The 26,754-nt window shown below is 43.0% G+C and overlaps 1 protein-coding gene across 1 annotated transcript; it reads right to left on the bottom strand.

The window, feature by feature from the left end:
• Positions 1 to 5,571: 5,571 nt before the first annotated feature.
• Positions 5,572 to 18,962, bottom strand: LOC128340891 (ferritin light chain-like). Its single transcript, XM_053286693.1, has 3 exons — positions 18,646 to 18,962; positions 11,420 to 11,566; positions 5,572 to 6,376 (listed from the first exon to the last, which is right to left on the bottom strand). The coding sequence occupies exons 1-3, from the start codon at positions 18,817 to 18,819 to the stop codon at positions 5,879 to 5,881; spliced, it is 819 nt and encodes a 272-aa protein (XP_053142668.1). The 5' UTR covers positions 18,820 to 18,962; the 3' UTR covers positions 5,572 to 5,878.
• Between the last annotated feature and the right edge of the window lie 7,792 nt (positions 18,963 to 26,754).

Here is a 26,754-nt window from a genome sequence, read left to right as displayed (position 1 = left end):
AGATGATTTTTTTTACAAATCCCTTATATTTTACAATATAACTTGGGCTAAGCCAGAATTCGCAGGCCTCCCTTCAGAGAAAAACAAAGCCCTGTCTGTCCTGGTCCCTGATAGCCTGCAGGGAGGTCGGGTTAAATTCTGTGAATATGTGGACTGGCACACTCCAATCAGGAGTGGATTCGGGGAAGGGGGGAGCCCTCTCTGTAAAACCTCCAAGTTTTGGTAGTGAAACAGCCTTGGTTGCTTGCTCTAGTGGATGACTTATGGTGGGAGCTTGACATGGAAAGTGCACCCCTGTTCATTCTTCAGGACTTCTCAGTGGCTTTTCATATCAGCCATGGTATCATTCTGGATGCTGGGAGACTTCGGCTTGATGCCTTGGGCATTGGTCTATGGCATCCAATGAGGTTCTATCTTGCCCCCCATGCTCTTTAATATCTACTTGGGACTACTGGAGCAGATAATCTGAGTGTTAGTTGTGGGTTGTCATCAGTACAGCACCCAAATGCACATCTTGTTACTATCCCCCACTTGAAAGGCTGTGGCAGTTGTTAATTGGTTTTTGGAGTCAGTGATGGGCTGGATGAATGTGAAAAGTTGAAACTAATTCTGGCCAGAAATGCTCCTGGTCAGGAGATCCACTGATTGAGTTGTTTCCCTGCTCTTGATGGGGTTGCACTGCAGGTTCTCAGCTTGAGTACACGGGACACAGCCTTACACTTGGATTATCAGATGTCATCTGTAGCCAGGGCTACTTTTGCCCAGCTTCTGTTGCTGTGTCAGCTGTGCCCATTTCTGAATCAGATGGACTTGGCTATGGTTGATCAAGACCTTGTCTTGATGACTGCAATACACTCTACATGGGACTGCCCTTGAAGATCCTTCAAGAAGCAGCTGAAAAAACTTCAGTTGCTACAGAATACAGCTTCATGACTCTTAAAAAACTCAAGAGGTTTTGATCACACCATCACACCACTACAGTACCAGTTACACTGCTTAACTGTACATTTCCTGGTGGCAAATGGTGCTGTTTTTGACTTTTAAAGCCCTTTATGACTTAGGACCAAGTTATTTGAAGGACCTCCTTCTCCTGCTTGAAGATACCCATCCTATAGGATCTTTTAGATAAGCTCTCTTGTGTATCTCATCACCTTCTGAAGTTCAGTTGGCAGAAATGCATGAGTGAGACTTCTCGATGGTAGCCCCCTCTCGTTTGAACTCCTGACACTCATCTTTCCTAGCAATTTTTAAAAAGAATTTGAAGACGCTTCTATTTCAGAGTAACTTCTCCGATACCCCTGACTTTTTCACAGTTTTTCTTTTTAGTGGTTTCTTCCCTCTCTGCTTTTTTCTTCTGCTGGTTTTATGATCTTTTTATTGTTGTATTTTTTAAAAGTTCAGCCTTAAGTCTGTGGAGAAGGATGTAGTATACATTTTAAAATGAAAATGCCTGAATAAATAACTCTGTAGATCTTTCATAGCAATGTTTTCATGCAATTCTTTGGCTTTTGATTTTAATTTAGAATCTGAATAATGTTTAAGCTCATGGAAACAAAAGCTTAGTTACATTATATGATCATTTTTTTCTATTTGAAATATTATTTATCCTAAAATATTAATTTAAGAAATTTAAACTAGCTAAACCTAACCTAATTCTGACTTTGTACCACCTTAAACAAAATATAAGCATTATTTTTACTGAGTTTCCCCTTGGTGCTGAAAAGTAATATGCCCCAGCATGGTTTGTTATTGATTCCCACCCCCTAAAAACACATTCATTTGTGTTGTATTATATATTCCAGCTGCTTCAGAGAGGAAAGGTAGTATATCAGCAACCATTCAAATGGAGTCACTCAAAAGCTTGAAATCCTCAAACTTATCATAAATGTGACTGGACTAGCAAAAAATGTATTTCCCCGCCCCCCCAATGCTTAATGTTTGTGATAACAAAAAGACCATGCAATAATGTGTGAACATTTATCAGCTGGAGAGCAATGGCTGAAACTATAATCCTTAAACTATGGTGGAGTAAGTCTAGGTGATTCACATGGCTGTTTCTGATATTTTTTGCTGGTATCATCCAGTGCAGGTGGAGGAACCATTCCCATGAAGACAGTCAGCTGCCCCTTCTTCATACATCCAGAGAAGGCTGAATATTGAACATACCAGGATCATTGTGTTAGGAACAGCTGAATATGTACTGAATGTATTTGTAGGTGGATCTCCCCCATGAGTTCTGCAAAAAGTTGTCTTCAGTGGGGGGGGGGACCAGTGATTCCACTTTATGTTTGGAGTTAAATGGTCTGCCTTGGAATCAGCCAAGTAATCAGATAATTGGAGTGCTTGCATCACAAATGCAAGCTCACACACTTGTATTTTTAAAATCATCCTGGGTGTTATATCTAACTGAATGCCTATTTTAATATCTACTTTTCCTATAAGCATTATATGAAGAGAGTAAAAGATATTACTACTCTGTATGTGTCTTGATAATAAGATTAGGTTAGAAGGTCTTAAGGAGTAACAGATCCAAGCTAAATGTATTTTAGTAGGAACCTTTATTTCTGATTGGTTCTACTATATTCCTGTTTGCATTGCCAGTGTAATGGTCAATCAATATGTAAAACAGACATAGTTGAATCTGTGTTGCAGAGCAATGAGGTTCTTCCACAATCTGTAAAGACAAGAATATTCTAGAACTTACACTCAGAAATATTTTACACAAGCTAAAAATTTAAGCGATAGGGGCCATTAAATTCCTTGCAGAAATGGTTGAATGTTTATGGACAAGATGCATGGAAATTATTTTGTTATCTACAGAGAAGAGTTTAAGGACCAAATTAAAGATTAAGATGTGGAAGGACCTTCCATCTCAATCAATCATCTTTATTATGGTCCAAGACCAGCATAAGACAGAACAGTAGAGCATGGTTAATAGAAGCAAATTATGGAACCATAAAATGATACTACTTTAAAGTTACTACTCTAATACTATAAAACTATATTGCGATACTATAGAGCTGCTACACATTAGAAAAGAGGGCAGCTGAGATTATTTAAACCCTTTATAAACAGCTAGATTTAAAGTATTATGAGCATATAAAATATGCAATATATAAAATGCAAAAAGCCATGGCTAAAATGGGAGTATATAAATGGAGTATATAATAATAAAATGGAGTATATAAAATAAGATATCTAAATGTTGCGTTTTGGGTGGTATACAAATGTGTTAAATAAATAAACAGGAACACTAGAAAAGATAAAATAGCCAGCAGTTTAAAGCTATGCAGAGCTGATGCAAGGGTATGGACTGGCAGTCAAGGCCCAGAAGATCCTACATACTGCCACACAGAACTTGGCAGTGTTATACGTCTTCACTCCAAAGCAACATCCGGGTATGACCTTCCACCTCTTAATCATCAAGTACAAGTTCTCCAAACACTGACTGACATACTGCACAAGGTGACATGGGAGGCTTGAGTACCACCCGCCCTCCTGTGCTCATCTGAACAGCCACGATGGGGCTGCGTTTGGTGGTAAGTTTTCTGTGTGCAGAGCAATATGCTGATGATACCAGCTATTGTGTGCCAATATACCACCTATTTATTTCCAGCAGGTGGTGTGGTATGCAACTCAGTGCATGGAGCCCTTACTGCTGGGCACTACTGCATTGTGTTGCAGCCCCATCACAAATGTTCACACATGTGCAGGGGTGCAGGCTTAAACTGTTTCTGTTGAAGACACAAAGAATGAGTCTTCTCATTTTACACTTTTTACATCTTTATGCTTTTAAAAGTGTAAGCATTCATCATCATTATTGCTATAGCGGGCATATTGAATGTTCTCAAGCCACCCATGTCCCCTTGTGCAGCATGTCAGCCAGTGTTTGGAGAACTTGCATTTGAGGGACAGTGATTAAGAGGTGGAAGTGAACCTTCAGCCAATGAAATGGGGTTTTGAACAGACCAGCAGAGGACCATTATGGGCCGAGGTTGTTCTCCCCCCCCGCCCCCCGCTTGTTTGTTCAGACAGAAAAGTAATGATGTATGTAAAGGAATAACTGATTTTTTTAAAAAATGTCTGGAAATACACTGTATGCAAGGCATTTGTGCAACATATTTTATGCATATCCATCATACAGCACATTTTTGAGAACCATCCTCCCTTTGTTAGGAAATCATGTGTGTCAATCAGATTCAGTGATTTGCACTGATACAGCTGGTGTCTTCTCTTGGCTGTGTAGGGCAGCATGTGCAAAAACGGCTAAGAGTGGCACACCACAACTGCAGTGTGTTAAGCACTGTTTCTCTTGAAGAAGCAGAGAATGAGTAAATTTTATTTCAATCTTTAAAAATGTAAAACCTGCATTATTGTTGTTATAGTGGGCATAGTGAATGCACAGTAAACACCCCTCATATGAAAAGACCACCTTATAGAAATATCTAAACACAATTGTACCAAGATAAAAAAAATAATTTTATTGGTCTTATATATGCTGCGTAGCAATAAAAAGTATTTTTCTATCTTATACATTGATTTATACTAAAATAGAATTTTACTAATCTTATAAGGTCTGACAAAACCACCATTAAAAGATTAAACTCTACTATTATTTCAAAGGAATGTTTTAAAAGTGAATTTTACTTCATAGTAGAAAAAGCTGCATTATTACAGATGCTCTTTGGCTACAATCCTAAACACACTTACTAGGTAGTAAAACTCAATGGGCTTAATGGGACTTGCTTCTGAATAAACATGTTTAGGATTGCTGCTCCCTCCTCCCTCCAGACAGAGTTTTCACATGTAGGAATCCGTCCCTGAGGGTCATGCACCCTCCAAGGACAGATTGCTGCATGTGAAAACTCCCTCTGGAGGGAGGAGAGAGCAGCAAAAATTATGCCCTCCCCACACATCCCACTGGGACTCTGGAGGAAGACTTATATGAATATGAGAAATATTTATATATTGCTTGTCAACAAAGTTCCCAAAGCGGTTTACATAGATATAAACAAACAAACAAACAAAATGGTTCTCTGTCCCCCAAGGGCTCACAATCTCAAAAAAGAAACATAAGATAAGATAGACAGCAGCACCGATGGAAGGATCGTGTGCTGGAGATGGATAGGGCCAATTGATCTTCCCCTGCTAATTAAAGAGAATCGCCACTTTTAAAAGGTACCTTTTTGCTCAGTTAGCGGGGGACTTTTTGCATCTCTGCAGGGCTACTTTCTACTGGCTTACTTTCTCTCCTGGGCTAGGACAATCTTTGGATGAAGTAGAAATTCATGGATTCAGTGCAAGCCAGTTCTGCAAAAGGTGAAACAACTGTCCTCTTAAGCCTGTGCAACCAACAAAAGTACTAATCCTTCTTTTTATGTTAATCTTTTCTAAGATAATAATTTTAAGATTCCCTCTTTTTCTTTTTTCTCTCTCCCTGGCTCTTTTTTAGAATGTACTAAAGAAAAGCTGCAGTGAAGTAATTATTTAATGTCTGTTGGTTGAAAATCGGTTTGATATTTGAAAGAATACATAAACCAGTCCTAAATCTGATTGCTTTCACACGATCAATTCTTGTTATACACAGTAAATCTGTATTTCATCAATTGTACTTTACCATAGTATATAGTTTAGAGATGTCTTTTATCTTTTTGATTCAATTTTTCCCTTGCCTTTTGTACTCTATGTATTAGAAATTAATAAAAATCTTAATTAAAAAAACAAAAACTACTAATCCAAATATGACTGCACAGATTTCATATTTCTGACATCACAACAGATTTCACAAATCACAAGTCAACCCCCTGACATCTATCTTGGACCAATTTAATGATATACGCATGCCCTACAGCTGCTGAGCAGATTGACCCCACCCAGTCTAAAACCATTTCTGCTCATGCTTTCGATATGCCTCCCGCAATCCTTTCCACCGAGGCTGAGAGAGTGAGCAATGCAGGCCTGAGTACTTTGGCCTTACGTTGTTCCTGTAATGTGGGAACTCCTCTGGCATTGGCTGTAGGTCCTTTGCAGCTCCTGTACATTTCTGAAGTGGTATACAGAGACTGTAGTGCGCTTCTGAATCTGGCCCAATCCTTAATTCCTTTTGCAAGCGGTCTATTAGATAGTTCTCAAGGTCACCTCTGCCATCCTGGGCACTCCTAAGCCTACGAGCATTGGTAATTAGATCTCCCATCAACTTGATCTTCCGGATCTTAGGTGCTAGAAATTGCTTCTTAATTGTGCTTGCACTGTGAGGATCTGAATTCTTGATACTCAAAGCATAAAGCTCTTCAAAATAGCCTGCCATTGTCTTCCATTGTACTAGGGCTATTTCCAGAGCTGCAGCCACACCATTAATAAGCACGTTGGGTGGTCTCTGAAAGACAGAGAAAAATAAAGATGGTAAATAATAATTTTCTCTTTCTCAAGTGGTGAAAGACTCAACTCAACTCTGACAGATTACAACATAGAGCACATTTGAAGACCTTTTAAGGAGGAGAGCTGGTCTTGTGGTAGCAAGCATGACTTGTCCCCATAGCTAAGTAGGGTCTGCCCTGGTTGCATATGAATGAGAGACTTGATGTGTGAGCACTACAAGATATTCCCTTCAGGGGATGAAGCTGCTCTGGGAAGAGCAGAAGGTTGCAAGTTCCCTCCTTGGCTTCTCCAAGATAGGGCTGAGAGAGATTCCTGCCTGCAACCTTGGAGAAGCCACTGCCAGTCTGTGAAGACAATACTGAGCTAGATAGACCAATGGTCTGACTCACTATATGGCAGTTTCCTATGACCTATGTTCAGGCAATACGTGCGGCAAAGAAGTGATTCTTTTCTGCCCGTATTGCATCTGCAAGCTCACACGCACTGGAGTTGTTGTGAGAGGGCTAGTACATGCCCCTCTTCCCTTGAATCAGAATCTGGAACTATCAACTACCCACTGTGATGTTTTAAATGAGTTTTGTATGGATAAACTCTCTTGTATTTAGGCCATCTTAGACTTAGTAATAATTAACACACAGACCCAATTATTGCAAATCCTAATGCGGAGGTGTACAGCAACTCCTCTTGTGCTGGACACCTTTCAGTTTGCTGGATCCGTTTTGGTTTGCGACTCCAGATGATGTGGATAAGCTGCTTGGAGCGGTGCGGCCTACTACCTGTTCTCTTGACTCTCGTCCAACATGGCTTATACTATCTAGCGGGGGGTTGTTGCAGATGGCCTGGTAGATATTATAAATGCTCCTCTGAGGGAGGGCAGGATACCTGCATTGGATCATCAGAGTTAAGCAACTATAGGCCTGTCTTCAACCTTAGGGTCCAGACAGTCTTGGAGGATACTGATCTAGACCAATCTCAAACTGGTTTTCAAGTGGGTTATGGGGTGGAGACTGTCTTGGTTAGCTTGATGGATGAGCTCCAATGGGGAATTGACAGAGGGAGTGTGATTTGTTGGTCCTTTTGGATCTCTCAGAAGTATCCTTCTAGACCATCTGAGAGGGCTGGGAGTGGGAGGCACTGCTATGCAGTGGTTACGCTCCTACCTCTCAGGCAGATTCCAGATGGTGTCACCTGGAGTTTGTTATTCTTCAAAACATGAACAATTATATGGCATCCCTGAGGGCTCCATACTGTCTCCAATGCTTTTTAATATCTACATGAAACTGCTGGGAGAGATCTGCTGGAATATTGATATATACAAAGAAGAATAGAAACCAAGCTTTTGTATCATGTTAGCCAACTCTCTGAAGAACTGGTAGAGATTATCTCTTTCTTTCCATAACTGTACTGCCAATAAGATAATGAGGCCCTAGGCTAGATTGTAATAATTCATATGAATGAGAATAAAGTTCCATGGTGCAACACAGATCCAGAGGGACCTTAAATAAAATGAGAAACGTGTACTCCATCCTAAGCTCCCAAGAAGAAGGGTGGGATACAAATACATGATGCTTTCTCACATGTGGATGCTGCACCTCTGTGTGTGTGTGTGTGCGCGCGGGGGGGAGCATTGTGCCCACAACCAATATATAGACCAAATGGAGCATTGGTGTTGATTTTGACAGAAAGTGGATTGCGCTCACTTGGGGTGTTGGAAGACCATTAGATTAGAATTTCTAATCTCTTCTGTTAGATCTGTTCCAAGAGCACTGTCTTGGAACAGAAAAATAAAAACACTGTGCTTCAAGCTGAGTTTGTATACATAGTTGCTAGAGATGGCAAGGCAACAGCATTTTTAAAGTTAGTTTCTGAATATATGCTTTCAAGGTCCTGGATACAGAAAAAGGTTAGGGCTAACTAACCTTAGTTAAATATAGAAATTGAAACAAGTGCAACTAGTGATGGGTAAATGGCATGACAAAGAGATTTATACCCAGTTCTAAATCTGACCCTTTTATTTTCAACATCAGGGCTTTATTTTTAATGTCAAGGAACTCGGGCAATTCTGAATGTTACACAGAAACACTGACAGTAGAAAAGTAAATGAGTTGCACTCTCTTTTTATACTTCCCAAGTAGCATGAAAAGAGAAAAAGATGCATGTTATCTAAGTGCAGATACAGTACACACATTGCATCATAGGGGATACATGTGAGTTCCCCTTTGGTGGTTACCCAAGAAGTGCCACCCATTTGTGTTTCCTTTGTCAGGGTTTTTGTATGACATCTGAAGCTGTCCTGAGAATGTGAATGCCTTGTACACACCTGGATATTGTCAACATATTAAGAAAATTCATTCTCTTTTTTAACCCTCATCCAGATATTGGGGTAGATTTCTACCCTGAATGCATAAAGGTGTATAAACTAGCAAACCACTGCACTTCAAGCTATGCTCTTGTTGTTGTCATATTCTTACCTGCACTCTGCTATACAATATATCCATAGGTATGGCCCCTCACCAGGTACAATGCTTATGTTACTAATAAAAATATGACACAGCCCCCAAACCACCTCAAAATGAATGGACTTTCTATGGTGGTCTAGTTTCTGTCCCATCCCCATGTTAAGCCATTTAGGATAGGACAAAACATACTGGACCGGGTCTCATGATCCGTGAGACCCGGTTTGGGGCTGTGAGCGGGAAGGGAGTCCTGGGTGGCTGGATCGGCCGCCCACACGATTGCCAGCTCCGAGACGGAGCCAGCAGGGGCTGGGGAGCTCGTGGCTGAACGCCCCCCAGAAGCCCCAGTATGCCCTGCGCCCTGCGCCATACTGGGGAGACCCCCGGAGCCGGGAGGCGGCTTTCCACTTCCCGGTCAGGGGTCTACTCATGAGTAGCTGTGGCGTCGCGCTGCGCCACGCCGCAGCTACTCACTAGCAGATAGCCCAGGTTTGCGGAGTGCTCGCTCCGCAAGCCCGGGCTAAGGGGTGGGCTACAGGTGCGGGTTAGCCGCTCCAGAACCACCGGGCTCAGCTGTGAGCCCGGTGGTTCTGACGATCAGCAAAAATCGGGCTAGCAGCGGCTAGCCCAATTTTTGCTGATTGTCAGAATGGCCCCACTGATTTTTTTTTTGAAACTTCAGTTTTGTTTCTCCTTGCAAGCTCAAGTAACCTTGAAAGATTATAGTGTCTGGAAAATTCTCTGAGGCACTGCATAGTTCTGTGATCCCGAGTTAGGGCAGATGAAACCAGCCCCTCCCACAATGTCAGACCTCCTGTCTGGAATAAATAAATCATTCAGAAGCATCTGACCTTGCAAAAGCACAGATTTTAGGCACTAGAACAAAGCCATAATGATTACAACAACAGCAACCACAATATGTCAGCTTCAATAAGCCTGTCATCATTGGATCAACCATCCATAGTACATCTCTGGTCTTTTCCTATTTCTCCTAGTGGGATACAGCCCCCAAAAGGGGCTGCAGCAGCCCTGCTATTATCATGTGTGCAGGGGCTGTGTTCATCTGAACCTGAGGACCGTGGTGGGGGATAACTATTTTCCAAGTGTACAGCTGGCAGAGGCTCTCCTGAGCAAGGAGTTTACCTATGCAGGCACTATGAGACACAACAGGGGCATAGCTAGGGGAGGCTGGGCCTGTGTTCACCCCTCTTCCCCGTGGCCCTCATCCCCATCTGTGACAGTGTGTGTGCAAAGTGCGCATGCCCCACTACCACGAACAGCCCTGCCAGCAGTACCTCAGCCCTGCATGGACAGCCTGCTCAGATAGTGGAATTGTCACTCACCACTCAAACCCATTGCCACCGGCCAGCTCCTGAGCAGTGGGAAAGGAGGAAAGCCCAAATGGTCACTTCCTCCCTGCACCTGACCTGGAACTGGTTGTATATAAAGGATGCACATGCATGTCCTTCATTTACATACCGTCCTGGGCTGGGTGGAAGGAGGAAGCCCCATTTGGGGCTTACCTCCTTTCTCACCACCCGGGGCTGGCTGCATGTGGAGAGGTGGTGCGGTAGAGTGGGCAGTGACGAGCTGCGAGTGAGCAGCTGGGGGCAGGAGTGGGCAGCTGGCAGAGGAAGGTGAGAGGCAGCTGTCAGGTGCTGGGTGGCTCGTGTTCTCTGAACACGTCTTCCCAATTGTAGCTCTGCCCCTCAGACACAACAAGCCAGACATACCCCCAGAGATGCAACCACATTCATAAACTGCCACCTGTGTTTGGCTTAGATGGACAGAAGACATAGGTTTTTGTATGTATAAAAGTAGTGGGTGCCCAAGGATAGCTGACAAGAAACCAAATAAAAGGTGAGATGATTGTGGGAGACTGGCCTGTGGAATGTACCTGACCAGCTACCAGACCTGTGATGACGGCCTTTAGGTCAGTCACAGTGTGTTTTTTCAGCAGAAATGAAAACGGAGGTGTTGAAGCATGGATTCACATTCGTGTAGGGCACTGGTAGCCAGTGAGGATGGTGAAGGGGGGCAGCGAGAGATAACTTTAAAAGTCTTAATGGGCAATACCAATGGTGCCTGGATGCTGGAGAGAGCAGTGGTGCTCAGCCTGGCATCCCATGTAGTTGCCGCCCCACCTATAGTACTCACATGTCTTCTGTGCATGTGCGGCAGCCATTTGCATGGTCAGCACATGCTTAAAAAACTTTTAAAGGTATATCTCACCTCCCTCACTGGCCGCCACTGGTGTAGGGTTTGAAATATTCATTTTTCTTAGCTAACAACTCATATTCCCAGTGAGTGGTGCCGTCACACAGGATGAGGGCAAAGGAAATTGTTTTCATTTCCTTATCCTTAAACTGTAAGATATAAGCTAAATGTCTTCATGTAGACATAACAATATGTTCAAAAATAGGACTCTGTGTAAGCATGAAAGGAAATTGCATTGTTAAATTAATAGTTATTAAGTATGAAGACAAGAATTTGGCATGAAGACAAATATACTATAATAGGTGTAGTCTGAGGGAATAATTTCTGGAAGAAGAGGATGTTTTTCACAGACAGTTTTTGCCACATACTTGGATAACTTTGGTACAGTATAAGCCTCCTCTGTTATGCTGGTATTGTATCAGAGCTTCTGCTGCTTCCCTCTCCTCTTTAGCCTGGTCCCAGAAGAATTTCGAAACATTTGGTAAAGCCATATCAGAATGATCAAAGATTTCACCCTGCATTTTGCCAACAAAACAAAAGAGAACATCACTGCAATGTATATACAAAGAACCAACAGTGCTGGAAAAATACATAGGTCAGAATGTTTAATTAGTTTCAAGCTACAAAATGAAGGGAGAATATTTCAATACCTATACATGTTAGGAGTAAAAATGATGGGAACAGTTATTCTAGTCCTAGTTCTTCAGTGGTTTAGGACATTTTGTCTTTCTATCATGTTGTCATAGGGAGAAATATTCTTTCAAATTAGTTACTTTGAGTGTGTGTGTGTGTGTGTGTGTGTGTGTATGTGTGTGTGAAATTTAAAAGAACCTTATATATAAAAACAAAGGACTATACATAGCTTGTTCCAGCTGCAATCCTGGGCAACTAGGCATGCACAACAACTGGTGGCTTTGCATGCAGAAGTGTATGCCCATTCACATCAAAAGATGCATCCAGCCACTTCAAGAGGGCTCAAATGAACATCGCAATGGGAATAAGGATGTTCATGCAGATGCAGATCTGTACTGGCAACTTGCACACAAAGTTGCTTATGCATGTGGAACTCTCTTGCTGAATCATAATACATATATTTCAGTCACAAATATTTGTAAAGGTTAGGAATGCCCGATGATGTACTGTATCTTTAGACACAGTCTGTGTTGCAGAAAATTAGAAGCTGTGTTGCCCAAGAAGCAGCAACTGGAAAGAGAGTGGAAAGTTAGAGCACATAGGGATCATGCAGGCAGCAAGGCGGCTACTTCCCCATAATGAAATCTCACACATAACTCCTGTAATGAAAGATGGTAGAAACAATGTGGAAAGAAAATATCACACAGGAAGAATCACTTTAGCACTGCCTCACCTCCCCACCCTCAGTCCAGCCTCTGGTGACAATGTGGTTCTCCCCACACAAGACTGCCTTTTCCACATGGCTTCTGCATGTTTGTTACCCAAACCACAGGTTGGTACCTGGGGAAATGGAAATCATGACACTGTCATAATACAAGAATAAGGCCTTAAACTGCTGCTGTTCCTTAAGTTCCTATTCCCCATGCTACTGCCTACCATTTATTTTGTTTTATATTGGATTTTGCTGTTTTGTAATTTGTTGGTATATATGACTAGACATCGGTATGTTTTACATTTTTTATTACCATTTTAAAAAATTGTTTTTATTGTTAAATTTATATCCCGCCTTTCATTAAGAAAATCCCAAGGTGGCTCACAACAAAATTTAAAAACACGATTACAAAAAAGACACATTAAAATACTGAGCTAAAAAGTATAAAAACAAATCTGATTTTTTTTAAAAAAAATAATTAACACAAGCATAAAAACAGTACAAAATACAAGAAGCAGCAGTGGAGACAATCGTATAAAAGCCTGGGTAAAAAGCCACGATTTGACATGCTTTCTAAAAACTGTGATGGAGACTGAGGAGTGGATACCCACTGGGAGAGCATTCTAGAGTTTGGGGGCAGCAACAGAGAAGGCCTTGTCCCGAGTGCATGACAACCTAGCCTCCCTCATTGTTGGCACCTGGAGCAGAGCCCCCTCAGATGACCTCGTCAAGCGGGCAGCAACCCTTGGGAGCAGGCAGTCCCTCAGGTACCCTGGGCCCAAACCGTTAAGGGCTTTAAAGGTCAAAACCAGCACCTTGAATTGGACCCGGAAATGAACTAGCAGCCAGTGCAACTCTTTCGGAATGCGTGTGATGTGCTCCCACCGGGCAGCTCCAGATGCTGGAAAAAATGCTGGAAAACTACAAATTTCAGTATGCTGGGGCTCATGAAATACCCAAATACTATGTGGAGGTGTACTTGGAAAACTAAACAGAAGTGCCTGTCTAATTTTCTACTATGCATTGTAGCATCACTATTACATAAGTTTTAAAAATAAATGGAGAATTTGACTTTTCCCAGATACTCTGACAATAATTAAGGGCTATGCAGAGTAAACTGTGTCACTGCTTGGAATATATTCTAGTGTTTCAGAAAGACAGTTAAAATGAGAGAAAGAGAGCAAGAAACTCCCAGTGGGCCTTAATATTAAGGATTTCACACTGATTCAAAAACAAACTCACTATTAATAGCCATATTATTAAGACATCACATTTAACTCACTCATCACAAGAAGCAAAGTAAGAGCAAATGAATACAATCCTAGCTCATAAGGTTCAGCTCAGTATTCACAAGCCCTGATTCTCTGTACATAGTGCCAAACTGAATATGTGTACAGTGACTTATATTATATTAAATTACCTGTAGTCCCTTCGGGGGGCTTCCTAAAGGCCATGGATGGGTCTGCAAAGGTTCCCCCTTCCCCCACAGGCCTCTTAATACAACGCCGCAGCCCATTCCGGGCTGGTTTTTGGGTTTGTTTGGGCCTGCAAAGATTGGTGTGGTGGCCATTTTGGAGGCTGCCACACATGCTCAAATGGCCTCTGTGAGGCCTGGCAAGGCCTATGGCCTCACAGGGACCATTTGAGCATGTGCAGTGGCCATTTTTCAAAATAAGTTTTTTTAAAATGGCTGCCAAAAACAAAATGGCCACTGTGCATGCTCAAATGGCCTCTGTGAGGCCTGACATGGCCGAGAGCCTCGCAGAGGCATTTGAGCATGTGCAGTGGACAGTTTTTAAATATTTTTTTTTAATGGCTGCCGAAAACAAAATGGCCACTTTGCATGCTCAAATGGCCTCTGCGAGGTCTGACATGGCCAAGAACCACACAGAGGCCATTTGAGCATGCATGGTGGCCATTTTGTTTTTGGCAGCCATTTTTTAAAAAATCATTTTAAAATGGCGCCCTCCCTTCAAGTGGCGCCCGGGGCATGTGCCCTGCCTGCCCTACATTATATACAGCCCCTGCATACTTCAGACACATTATGCAAAGATCCATCTCCCTTGGGAAGTCCATAATGCTGGGGAAAGTTGAAGGAAAGAGAAGAGGACGACCAGCAGCAAGGTGGATGGACTCGATTACAACAGCAATGACTGCACCACTGAGAGTCCTTAAAGGCCAAGTTGAAGACAGATCATCCTGGAGAGAATCTATCTATGTGGTCGCTAAGAGTCGACACTGACTTGATGGCACTTAATCAATCAATCAATTATATAACCAGTGGCTGTGCAAGCTGTGCTACCACATTTATACACATTTGTATTAATGGGGATCAATACGGTAATGCTTCCAGAGGTGCTCTTACCCCTGGACTTCGGGGCTGAGGTCCAGGGTCTCCACACCCCCTGGGGCCCCTTAAATCCTCTTTAGTCTGTCCTGGATGGTGTGGATTGTGCCCTCAAGAACCTACATGTTAAAAAATCATGCTTAACTTGCAGCGGGGGCAGGGGGCTCCAAAGGCCTTTAGGTCCAGGCTCCAAAATTACCTAAGTGCACCACTGAATGCTGCTTGCACAGCCCACAATTTTTAAAAGCACCAGAGCTATTTTCTGGCTTCATGGCAGCCCTGCCATGGATCATTATGGCTCCATTAGTGTGCTTATCATGTCAGCCATTAATAAATAAAAATGTATATGCAACCCACAAGGTGCCCAGAGTAGCTAACAGTAATCATGACTTATTATTATTATTTCTTGTTTACACAGTCAGACAGGTGTTATTGACTGGTTTGTTTTATCCAGACATCAAGTCCTTCCCAAGGACCTGGGATGCCAGAATTTTATTGTCAATTGTTATAGATATCGTCGCAGAATATAGGCTGTTCCCAGTAAAGCTGCTTTTTGTAATTGGCTGATGGTGATTTCTGTGACCCCTATGGTGTTGAGGTGCTCTTCAAGGTCTTTTGGAACTGCACCCAGGGCGCCAATTACCACTGGGATTATTTTGGTCTTTTTCTGCCACAGCCTTTCAATTTCAATTTGTAGATCTTTGTATTTGGTGATTTTTTCTATTTCTTTTTCTTCTATACTGCTATCCCCTGGTATTGCTATGTCGATTATTTTGACTTGTTTTTCTTTCTTCTCGACTACAGTTATATCTGGTGTATTGTGTGGCAGATGTTTGTCTGTTTGTATTATTATTATTATTATTATTATTAATGATGGTGATAATTGTACTTCCTTCATGGAAGTTACACTGTTTATCAGCATTCAGTGACTAATCTCATAGCATTCAGTGACATCACTGCAGCATAGCCAATGGCTAAGGAAGACTGCAGAAAGGCAACAGGGGACAGTCAGATTTTGGCCAATTATGTGTGTGATAAGAGCACTCCCTGTGGTCTGGACAATATCTGAACATGAAAAAAAAGCATTAGCAATATATGAGAAACATCTAAGTTCACACTATGCTCCAACAAATGGTCAAGTTCATTCTGTGCCTGTGGAGAATATGGCATGTATGGTTGGCATCAGTGGTTCCTCTAATTTTTTTCAGCTCTGTGCAGAATGAGTTTTGTTCTGGGCAGCAGTATCAAGGACTTGCCTTCAGAGTGGAGCTTTCCTGATTCAACCTGAGCGGGATCTAAAATGAACTGAACGGACATCCAAAAACTTGTGAGTGTGTGCACTTGTGCATGCCTTAGAGGGAACAGTGGTTGACATCCACAACTTTCCTTATTGTTTGTGGCAACAAAATACATTTTCATTTTCTCAGGATATTGTCATCTTAAACTGTGATTCTCACATTTAATCAGGCAGCGTTGTCAACAGCCTCCTTCTCTTTTTAGAAAGAATGTAGTGACAGCTGAAAGATGTCATCATAGTTTCCCAACACTCAGCTATGAGTCAGTTTTCATTTCCTTACTTCTTGTATTGCCTTTGGCTGTTGCATTCTATTCATTCTGAAGGTTGCCTGAACAACCCTTTCACCACCTAACTGGCTCTGCTTGTCCAGTTCTTTCCCTCCTCCTTTATTCTCAACCCTTCTGCTCTACTTTATAACTGTTAGAACTTCGTATCACTTTCCTGTAATATGCAAGGTCACTTAAAATATGTCATCTTCACCGGGGTGGGGTGTGGGTGTGGGGAGAAGAGTCCAAACTGCTCCAAAACATATACAAATTGAGTCTGTTAGAGACTGTTTGATCATTCACATATCCAACCTGCCACAGAATTAATAATCCTATCTGTACATGAAATTTAGGAAGACCCACTAAACTGAAATACTTGTCCAAAATATTTAAATCAAAAATGGTTTAAATCAAAAGCAGATATGAAAAATAATAGATGTCAGCTCAAAAAAGGCAGGGTTACACAAGAAAACAGGAACTTGCATCAGTTGACAAACTTCCTTACAGAAAATGTGGAATCATTATTTCCTTTGAACAAATAGTGAAAACGGCAATGTAGTAATTTCAGAGATCATAAAAGTATTGTTTATTATTGCTGGTCAATGACCAAAATAAAGATATCTATAAAAGTATGACTATTTAAGATAGTGATCTTCACTAGTTTTCGGCAAGGGCAAAAAACCCTCAACACGAGAGCCATTTCCCATGGTGCTGTCCTCTGCACAGTACTGCACTTTTCTCATTACTTGGAGGGCTCTTTAAGAGAGATGGAGCCTTCTCTTAAAAGCTCTAGGAGGAAGCACTGGGGAGGACTATACTTCCTAGCACTCTGTGCACACCTCCCAAGATGGTGCAGGGGCTCAAGAGGGCTCAGTTTCCCTTAAAGGAGTTCTCCACTCCCACTGGTACTTGCATTGCAAGGTGAGAATGGTCATAAATGCAAGATGCCAGGGGGATGTGCTGAAGCTTCACACAGGCCCAACAAACAGATAGCCTGGGGAGCAGCAGCAGCACTCAGGGTTGATGGGGGTCACCATTCATCCCCAAGCCTTACAATGAAGAGCACTGGAATAAGATGCTTGGAACTGACTGATTCACTTGCGCATGGGGAGTTTCTAAATTGTTAAGATACTTCCTATTGACCTAGAAACCTGTTATTCAGGAGATAATGTTACAGATGACCTACATTATTTCAGATACAATACACATGTACACAACCTGTTACTACCCATCCAGATTAGAAATGTCATCATTTCTTTCTTGTCACCATCCAGAACTGGGCAGTTCAACATTACAGGAGGCTGGTCCAGCGTGTGAAAGGTGAGATTATCACATGGAGAAGAGGGAATTTAAAAGCATATTTAAATACAGTATGACAGAGAAGCATGGCAGAGGGAAGGGAACAGACCTCCATCATAGGACTTAACAGTGGGTGACAAGACAGGACAGCTATAGAAATATGAGAGTTGTCAGTATGGTGGGTGGGTGGGTGTGTGTGCATGTGAACACATGCAGAAAGAGTGGGGGTTAAATAACACTAGGGGCATGCAATGCCTGCCCTTGTTGAGACAAAAGACACAAGCAGATATTGGTTGTGACATTAGAAAAAGCTATGCCTACTTATCTGAGCTCACTATGGTTTATCACAGCCTATTTTCAGTGCCAGGACAGGATTAGCTTCAGAACATGGAAGTAAAAAAGAGTGCGTGCCCAGCCCGCAAACATGCACAAAGTGCCTCTCCCTTGCCACTGATGGACCATGCAGACATAATACAGATGCTAGAAGGATTCCCATGTCAGAGGGCTTGAATTTTAGAAAATAAGGGTAAGCTCACAGATGCATATTCATCTCTTGAAGGCTGAAGCCTCAGCCGATAGCTTGCATCCATTGTGAATGAGCCGTCCCAGCTAGAACTTTCATATCATCTCGCATCATCATGCTTTTCAGTAAAGTTTCGTGTCACACATTCAGCTGCGAGTTTGTTGCCAGGAGAAACCAAGAGAGGCACATGGCGCATGTCACATGTGCAAACCACCCATTCACCCAAAAAAAACCGGGAAAGAAAGCACCCAGTTGAGGGGCATGACGGTATAGAGGAGAAGGAGGCGATTCTCAGGTGGGGAGGGGCGCCGTGGTGCGGAGGAGGCGATTCTCAGGTGGGGAGGGGCACCGAGGGTGGGTGGTCGTCAGAGGAATCTGTGCAAAGGCAGATCGGGTGAAAGGTGGCGGCGGCAGCCCCCTCTCCTGCTTGCTGCTGCTACTGCTGCCGCCCAAGAGGTGCGCGTCGGTGCAAGACTGCAGCCAAGAGCTGCGCCCTGGCGGTGCGCGGTGGCCTTACCAGCATCTGGAAGACGTAGGAGACCTCGAGCAGGGCGCTGGTGGCCCCGCACAGGCCTTCCTCCACCACGGCCGGGAAGTTCTGCTTCGCCAGCTTGATCAGCGCTCTGCCCTGTCGGTGGATGGGGCATAAGGGCAGGCCACTCTTCAGCCTTTTCGGACTGGGCTCGGCCATGGCAAGCGTCTGCTGCGGCCCGCCGCCGTCTCACTGCTGGCCTTTCTTCTTCCGTCCAAGGGAACAGCCGCGGTCCTCTTTCGGGAAGGCAAGGCACGGCTGGGAACCCGAGTTCAGCCGACTTTTGTCGTCTCCCACCGCGTCACAGAGGAATTCACCGAAGTTGGGACATCAAAGCCTTTTCGAGCTTTGAAGGCGACCAGGAAGCGGCTCACGAAGGAGAGAAGCGCGCGCTCGGAGGCCTCTCCCACAGCTTTATATATAGCTCTCGGGTCAAGCCGCTGAGGCTGGGCGGGTTGCTGGCACCTGGCACGCACCTGGCCGCCGCGTACAGTCTGCAGAACGCCCTTTCCCGCCAGAGGAGGTGATTAACTGGCCTTGACAGAATCCCTCGAGGGCCTGAAGAGGCACGTTTAGAGCTGCTTTCCCTCGGAACTTTGCTTTTTCTCATCACCCCACCTTTCATGAACCACTGTACCTTAGAAAGCCCCTTATTATATCTTACACAGTTTGACAAATGACGCAAAGACTGCAATCCTATGCACCCTTACCTGAAAAGAAATGATGATGATTTTCTGAGCTGAATATCCAGCAGTTCAAGAATCCTGCTTACAAGTCATCCAAGAACTCCAGTGTTAGGGTCCCCAGATAAAGTTCTGCTAATACAGTTGAATGATCCACTTAAAGAGCCAGTCTGTGAACACAGACACTCCTTTCCATTCAATTCCTTCAATGTATTCTTCCAGAATATTACATATGTAGTTAGTCTTAATTATGCCATGTGTGTTCTTCTCACCCAGACTGTTACTAGTGCAGAGTAAAGACTACATTTTCTAGTGTTTGGCACCAAGGCCTATTTCACAAATTCAGCCCCTGTTCTCTTCCTACCAGGGGTGTAGCTATAATTGACCGGATGGGTTCAAAGAATCTGTGCCTCTAGTTTTCTCCGCCCCCCCCCAACTGTATCACCATTGCAGCTTTCTCCCATCTGCCCCATTTCCTCCCTCCTGCCCGGCCACCTGCCCCCTTTGGCGTTTCCTTCTTCCTCAACTGCCTGCCTGCCCACCCGCCTGCCTCTGCCGCAGTTTCCTTCCAGTCCCCGCCTGCCTCTGCCACCATTGCCTCCTCGCTCGCCTGATGTCTGGCACCGTTGTTTGCCCACCCGCCGCTGCTGTTAGCTCCCGGCCCTCCGGCTGGCTGCCCATCCCCATCACTATCATCCCCGTCACTATCCGGCACATCTTCAAACTCTCGCGAGAGCTGCCGCACATGGGATCAGCAGTGGGTACTCAAAGTAAGCCCATGTGGCATTATTCATTATATAGAGAGATATACTTATGTATATTGATTGACAATGATGGTGATGATGAAGATGGTAAATAAAGAAAAGCACTTTCTTTGGTTTGAAGTATATTTGCTTGTACTGATGGATGAAGTTCCTTTCCTTCAAGTTACTACAGGGATCCAGCAATGGCGCAAGCTACTTGTCTGGTGGGGAAGCTTCCTCCCACAGCTGCTATGGTGCCTCTTGTACTCCCCAGTTACCATGAGGCAACAAAAACTACCACAGTATTCTGCCTGTCTAGACACAACCATTGTTCTCTCTAAGGGGTGTGCACGTGCGCACGCTCACAAGTTTTCTGATGTCTGCTCAGTTAATTTTAGATCTCGCTCAGGTTGAATTAGAAAAGGCCCCACTATGAATGCATCTGCACACACAGTGCCTTGATACTGCCACCCAGAACAAAACTCATTCCACACAGAGATGGGGGAAAAAATTAGAGGAACCACTGGACACAACCAATGCAGGTGTTTTGCCTTCTGTCTCAATAGTGCTACTCCCTGGTATACTACAGACATGTCTAGAAGTTTAGCTTGGGAATGGTCAAACCTCATAAATAGCGCTTTGATTCCTGTCTTTCCCTTGCAGGGGCATTCAGCCCATACTGGTCCCCCACAGAGCTGACAAGTCACACGCTATGGTGATGTCAACACAGTCTGCATAACCTTTACAGCTGGCTTCCCACTTTGTGTGCAAGGCCATCCTGAGGAAAAGTAACTACTGGATACTTTTCATTGGCCTTGGAGCACAAGGTCAATGCAACAGGCAAAAATTGTGAATGGCATGCACAAGGACAGCAACAAGCTAGACAGGTACAACATCAGTTCCAGTGCTGGTGGCTGCTAATTTCAATAGACTATCAGCATGTATGGTCCAAAATCAGAGACTGCTGTGCTAAAACCTCCATCTAGTTAATGTAACTAAGGTACCCTGCTTCAACTACAGTTACAGTGCTATATATATGACATACTGTATTAATATGGCTTGATGGACACCATTGTGGCTGCCATGACAGTGGTCTGTAGTTCCAGATTTTGCTCTTTGCATTTCTCTTCTTTACTGACCTTAGGAAACCACTTACTGTTTCTCCAGTAAGTCCCAGTCTCTCACACACACACCCTTGTGTTCAAGTGAATGAGAGAGAGAAAGAAAGAATATGTGTGTGTATACATATTCTCTCTCTCTCTCTCTCTCTCTCTCTCTCTCTCTCTCTCTCTCTATATATATATATATATATATATGAACTTCCTTACAATTAAACCTTAAAATTCTGTGATACAGTGTGAAGTGGTTTACATCCAGTTTTCTGGTTCTCAGACCCCTGGTCATGTTAACATTAAATCAATTTGACTGAGCACTTGTCAGATCAGTGCATATCATTGCACATGAATGATTTGCTTGATTCACCCCCCTCAAGGAATCACTGGTACATGTTGTACACATAGTTCAGCTTACGTTATTAGTTTCATGCAGGCAAATTTAGTTTGAGCCAATAGCTGCTTTTTTAAAAATGCAATGCATAAATGAGCCCAAGCTCTGGCTGCAAGACTCTAGGCCCAAGGTTGCTTTCTTAAATATATGAGCATCAGCATTAATGTCAATCTATTGCATTGGCTTTCTTCCTTAGAAAAGTAATGGCTTCCTCAGCTATTTTTAATTGTGGAGGGTGAAGAGCATATTGAGCAGCACTGTACAGTTAAAGACTCTGGAACAAATGTGAATGTAACGGAATGGGCCGTTGTTCAGCCCAATCCCTCAATTCTAAAAGCCATTCTGGCCTGGCCTGGCCTGCAGAGGCGTAACTATAGGGGGGGCAGGGGGGGCACGTGCCCCGGGCGCCATCTTTTCTGGTCACGTGGGGGGCGCCGCCATGACAAATTTTTTTTAAAAAAATGTTTTTTGAATTTTTTTTGTTAATACAAATGTTTCCTGCTCAGTGCAGCAGTGCTGCAGCAGTCAAGGGAGTGCGTCGGCGCCCCCTCCCCCACGAGCGGTCCCTTCCGCACCGCCCGTGCCCCCCCCATTGCTTTGCTGGCGCCTGGCGGCCAGTCAGTGGCCTGGCTTGGCGGCGGCGGCGGGCGCTTGTGAGGAAAAACCTAAGTATAATGTAGTATGTTGGGAGGGCGGGGGGGCGCGGGGGGGGTGTGCCATTTCAGTGCTTGCCCCGGGCGCCGTTTCCCCTAGTTACGCCTCTGCTGGCCTGGCCTGTGTATTTCCTGTCTTTTACTGTACTACCTTGTCGCATATCAGGTGATCTCCATGTGTCTCCCTAAAAACCTCAAAGTATTCTTAAGCACTGGAACATCAGCAAATGATTGATTCTATTGTTTGAAAACCTTCTGTTATCAGGGGAAGACATTAAGCTTTTGAAATAAGTGTTGAGCAATTGGATCCTAGGATGATTTGCCTGTCTCCAAGAGGAAGATTGCAATTACTACCTGGATGTATTTCTTCCTGCATTAGACTGCATATTTGCAAACTTTTCCCTAAAAAGGAAACAGCCAGCTTTTCTGTGAAGGTGAGTTAGGTAGGATTTGTCATCGGAGGGACTCTTGAGGTTGCTGCTTCCATAATGTTACTTTTGTGTTAGTTTAGCATTGTTAGCTGAGACCAGGCTGCATGGCTCCACCATGATGCAAGCTTTTGGTTTCTGAACAGCAACTTTAGACCTAAGATCTACTGAGCCTCCTGTTTAACACCAGACCGGAAGAAAGGGACCTTGCTTGTGCATTTCAACCATTTTGCCTGTAAACTCTCATGCATTTTATATCTACTTAAATAAAATAGATTTTGTTTGTTTTTTAAACTTGATCTGGGCTGGAAACGAGCTCCATTCTGTATCCCTACCTATGTGCCTTCTCAGTCTACACACTCTTTAAAAGGATTTTAAGTTAGTTTTGTCTCATAGGAGACTGGTTTGCTCTGTCATAGGATTTTCCAATGAACTTGGTGGAGGTCCAGGGCAAGAAACCTTCTCCTGGTTTGCCACAGTGAAGCTGTAGTTTATAATTTTCATGCGGCTTTTTAGCCACACAGAACCCTGGGTGGCCAGATTGGCCACCCACATGATTGCCGGCTCTGCCATGGAACCAGCAGGGGTGGCGGGGATCAGCGGCCAAATGGCCCCCAGAAGTTCCAGGATGCCCCGCGTGAGTGCGCATGACATACTGGAGAGACCCACGAGGCTGGGAGGCTCGCTGCAGCGAAACATGAGCAACAAAATGAGGTTAATGGAGCACTCGCTCCATCAACCTCGTTTAAAGGGAGTGTGTTCTAGGCGGGCTAGCCACCTTGGGAGCACTGGGCTCGACCGTAAGCCTGGTGGTTCCCACGATCGACGGGAAGAGGGCTACACTCCCTTATCCCGCTTTCCGTCGATTGTGGGAATAGCCAGTATTTTGTATCTAATCATAGCCACCTAATGGCACAGAGGGGAAGTAACTTGCTTATTGAGCAAGAGTTTGCTGGTTCGAATCCCCACTGGTATGTTTCCCAGACTAAACACCTATATCGGGCAGCAGTGATATAGGAAGATGCTGAAAGGCATCATCTCACGCTGCATGGAAGAAGGCACTGGTAAACCCCTCCTGTATTCTACCAAAGAAAACCACATGACTCTATGGCACATCTTTTCTTTATTTGGTATCTAAAGCATACTACTAGTGTGAAACAGATTCAATATACAAGGTTATTTACTGGCATAAAATTTGGATTCTACTAGGAAACAAATTTTTGCATACCTTCCTTTAAAGCAATAAAGCTTTTCTAACCCATAACAGAAACATGTTGTTAAGGAATGCTAAGACTGTTTTTACAGGCTGGTTCTTGCTGCATCAGCATATAAGTACTTAGGGTGCGATGCCAAATCACTAGTGGTTACAAATCACAAATGTTTAGAATAGCAGCCTCTGGGTTTTGCCACCTATTAGGTTCTCAAAGTCAACAACAACAACAAATATTTATATACTGCTTTTCAACAAAAGTTTCCAAAGCAGTTTACATAGATGAATTAATTACAATTAATTTTATAATTAATTAATAAAATGGATCCCTGTCCCCAAAGGGCTCACAGTCTAAAAAGAAACACAAGATAGACACCAGCAACAGTCACTGGCAGTACTGTACTGGGGGTAGATAGGGCCAGTTATGTCAGATCTCTGTAAATTCACACATTATATTTAACACTTGTACAATTAGTGTACGGTGTACACAGGTACAGATCTGTACACAGGTACAGTCATCCACATGTTATGCTGAATGCAGGTAAACTTCCTATCTGTATTATGCCTTTGAAGGGTCTGTATCCAGGTTCACTTTTAAAATGAACACAAATACAGCCATTCACACCAACATTTATGAGTGTACAGACATCTGTAGACTTGTACAGCATAATGTCTGAATTGAGCTCCTCGGGGAAGTGGATATTTGCTAGTGGGAGTATTAGTTTGTCATTACACAGAGGCCATCACCTATTATTCTCTTAAGTCTACCCAATCTCAGTTATATGAAGCTGAAGCATACTGTTGGTTCATATAACTCTGCTCCCTTTTGTTTTGGCCTCTTTGTCTCTAAGCTGAGACCATGATTTTACACTGTAGGCCAGAGCTTTTGGCTCTTTTCTTTGACAATTGATCAATCTTAGCTTAATAAAAAAAATCTTGGGGAGGTGGCGGTGCCTTATGGAATTGCTGAGAACCTGTGTTTTGTGGTAACCTATTTACTTTATCATGTGTAATAATGAGTGTAGTTTTCCCAAACTGTTGTTAAAGGAATGGTCCCTCAGGCATATTCAGAAGTCAGTGAACTGAATTTGAACAGTGAAGTGTGATTAAATAGCTTTCAAATTTGATAAGTTTATGTTCACTGAGTTTCTGCTTGAACTAAATGCATTTTTAAAACATAGTACTCATCAATTCATTCATAATTATTTTTGTGTAAATCTTTATTCCATTATATGCTCTAATTATTGCAATGATTCCATCAACAATCACAGGACATTTGTGAATATCCAAATTCAAATGGGGAAAATGAATGGGATCTTTTTTACAGTCTCCTTCAAACAGCTTTGCACACTTTTAAGATACTCCCTTGAGATGATAAAAATGAGAACATATATTATAGCTAGGATTATATTTTATTTCCTTATAGTAACAGGCACTCAGTACATATACTTGCAAGTATGTATTGAAATTCATGTGTAAGTATGCATTTTTAAAATTATTAAGAGTTGTCAAGTTGGTGTAGACTCCTAGATAGGTTCTCTCCAGGATTATCTGTCTTAAATATGCATACCACCACCTATTTCAAAAAAAGCTTTTATGGTAGCATGATTACAGCCGAATTATGCCATTATCCTCAAAGGATGGTGCTGGCAAAAACCCTATTAAACTCCACTGAGTTTTTGCCTGGAGACCACTGCAAATTTTGAGATGCTTGTAACCAAATATTTTATATATAATCCACAGAGCACCTTTGTACTAGCACAGATCCTCATGCTGGCTGTGTACTGGCCTCATAGCAATGCAAGATCAATCCAAATTGATCAGGAGTGAACACTGTTGATTTCATTCTGCTATAGTCAGAACAAAGTCTGAAACCCTGATGATGACAGGTTATTCCTTGTTGCACAATTCCTGTGATAATTGTGTTTAAGTGTGGAAAAGTCTACTTTTGAATAGCCTCTGAAATACTGCACTGCAGAATAGTGCAGAGGCAAGGAGGGTCACAATCTTGATGCTAAACTTCAGGGAAAGGATAAATTTTTTGGGGTCATATTTTATTTCAACACCCATGTGAACTTGCTGCCTGTTTTCAAGAACTTATCCTGCAAGACGGTTGCTCTGTTCATTTTCTGGATTAGTTACCGCATCTCCACTTGGCACAGAAGATGTGCAGCTGCTCTACAAAGCTCAGTTTTATGGTGCAGAGATTTAAAAAAAACAAAAAAAACTCGGAGTCAAAGGCAGTATGAAAGTCTTATGAATCACCAGATTTGTAATCACGTTAGGATGCTAGGATGCTTTTTCTAAAATAAAAAAAATATGAATATGTGGACCAGATGGGTACATTGCATGGGCTACAAATGATTACAACCAAGAACACATCCATTAAAATAACAACAGAAAATATTTTCCCTGCCACTTAGATACATGCTTTTATTCCCACTCTCCCAAGGTCCCAGTTTAAGAGTAATATGTCAATGATGTCAGTCAAGTTCCTCAAAGTAGTGGTTCCGGTGCTTTCCATTCAAAGGCAGTATAGAAGTCAGCTTGGACAAGAGTGATGAGGCAGGCTTAAGAACTAACTCCCAGAGGTCCAGAACCCTCCCTTTATTTCTTGCCTTAAAGAAATTTCCTACCACTACCACTACTACTGCCACTAATATTTTTATATCACTTTTCAACATAAGGTCTACATATTGCTTTTCCAAAACAGTTTGCATAGAAAAATAAATAATAAATCAAATAGATGGTCCCCTGTCCCAAAACAAGGCAGTGTTATGCACACCCCCAGCTCTCATGGGTATTCTTGCTGTCTCAGCTTTTGTTTGATTATTTCCATTATTGTAACCTTCAAATGCTCATCTTGAGTGT

This window comes from Hemicordylus capensis, chromosome 1, assembly GCF_027244095.1.
Source record: "Hemicordylus capensis ecotype Gifberg chromosome 1, rHemCap1.1.pri, whole genome shotgun sequence".
In the NCBI taxonomy this organism is placed as follows: Eukaryota; Metazoa; Chordata; class Lepidosauria; order Squamata; family Cordylidae; genus Hemicordylus; species Hemicordylus capensis.
The sequence above is the reverse complement of the archived record's forward strand: the minus strand, read 5'-3'. Positions and strand labels throughout refer to the sequence as shown.

Bases quoted from the DNA above. Each gene is read 5' to 3' on its own strand.
- LOC128340891 (XM_053286693.1), bottom strand. From the start codon at position 18,819: ATGGCCGAGCCCAGTCCGAAAAGGCTGAAGAGTGGCCTGCCCTTATGC. The intron at 11,567-18,645 runs GTAAGGCCACCG...GGCAAAATGCAG, and splicing joins CCTACGTCTTCCAGATGCTG to GGTGAAATCTTTGATCATTC. The intron at 6,377-11,419 runs GTATGTGGCAAA...TCTGTCTTTCAG, and splicing joins ACTGTACCAAAGTTATCCAA to AGACCACCCAACGTGCTTAT.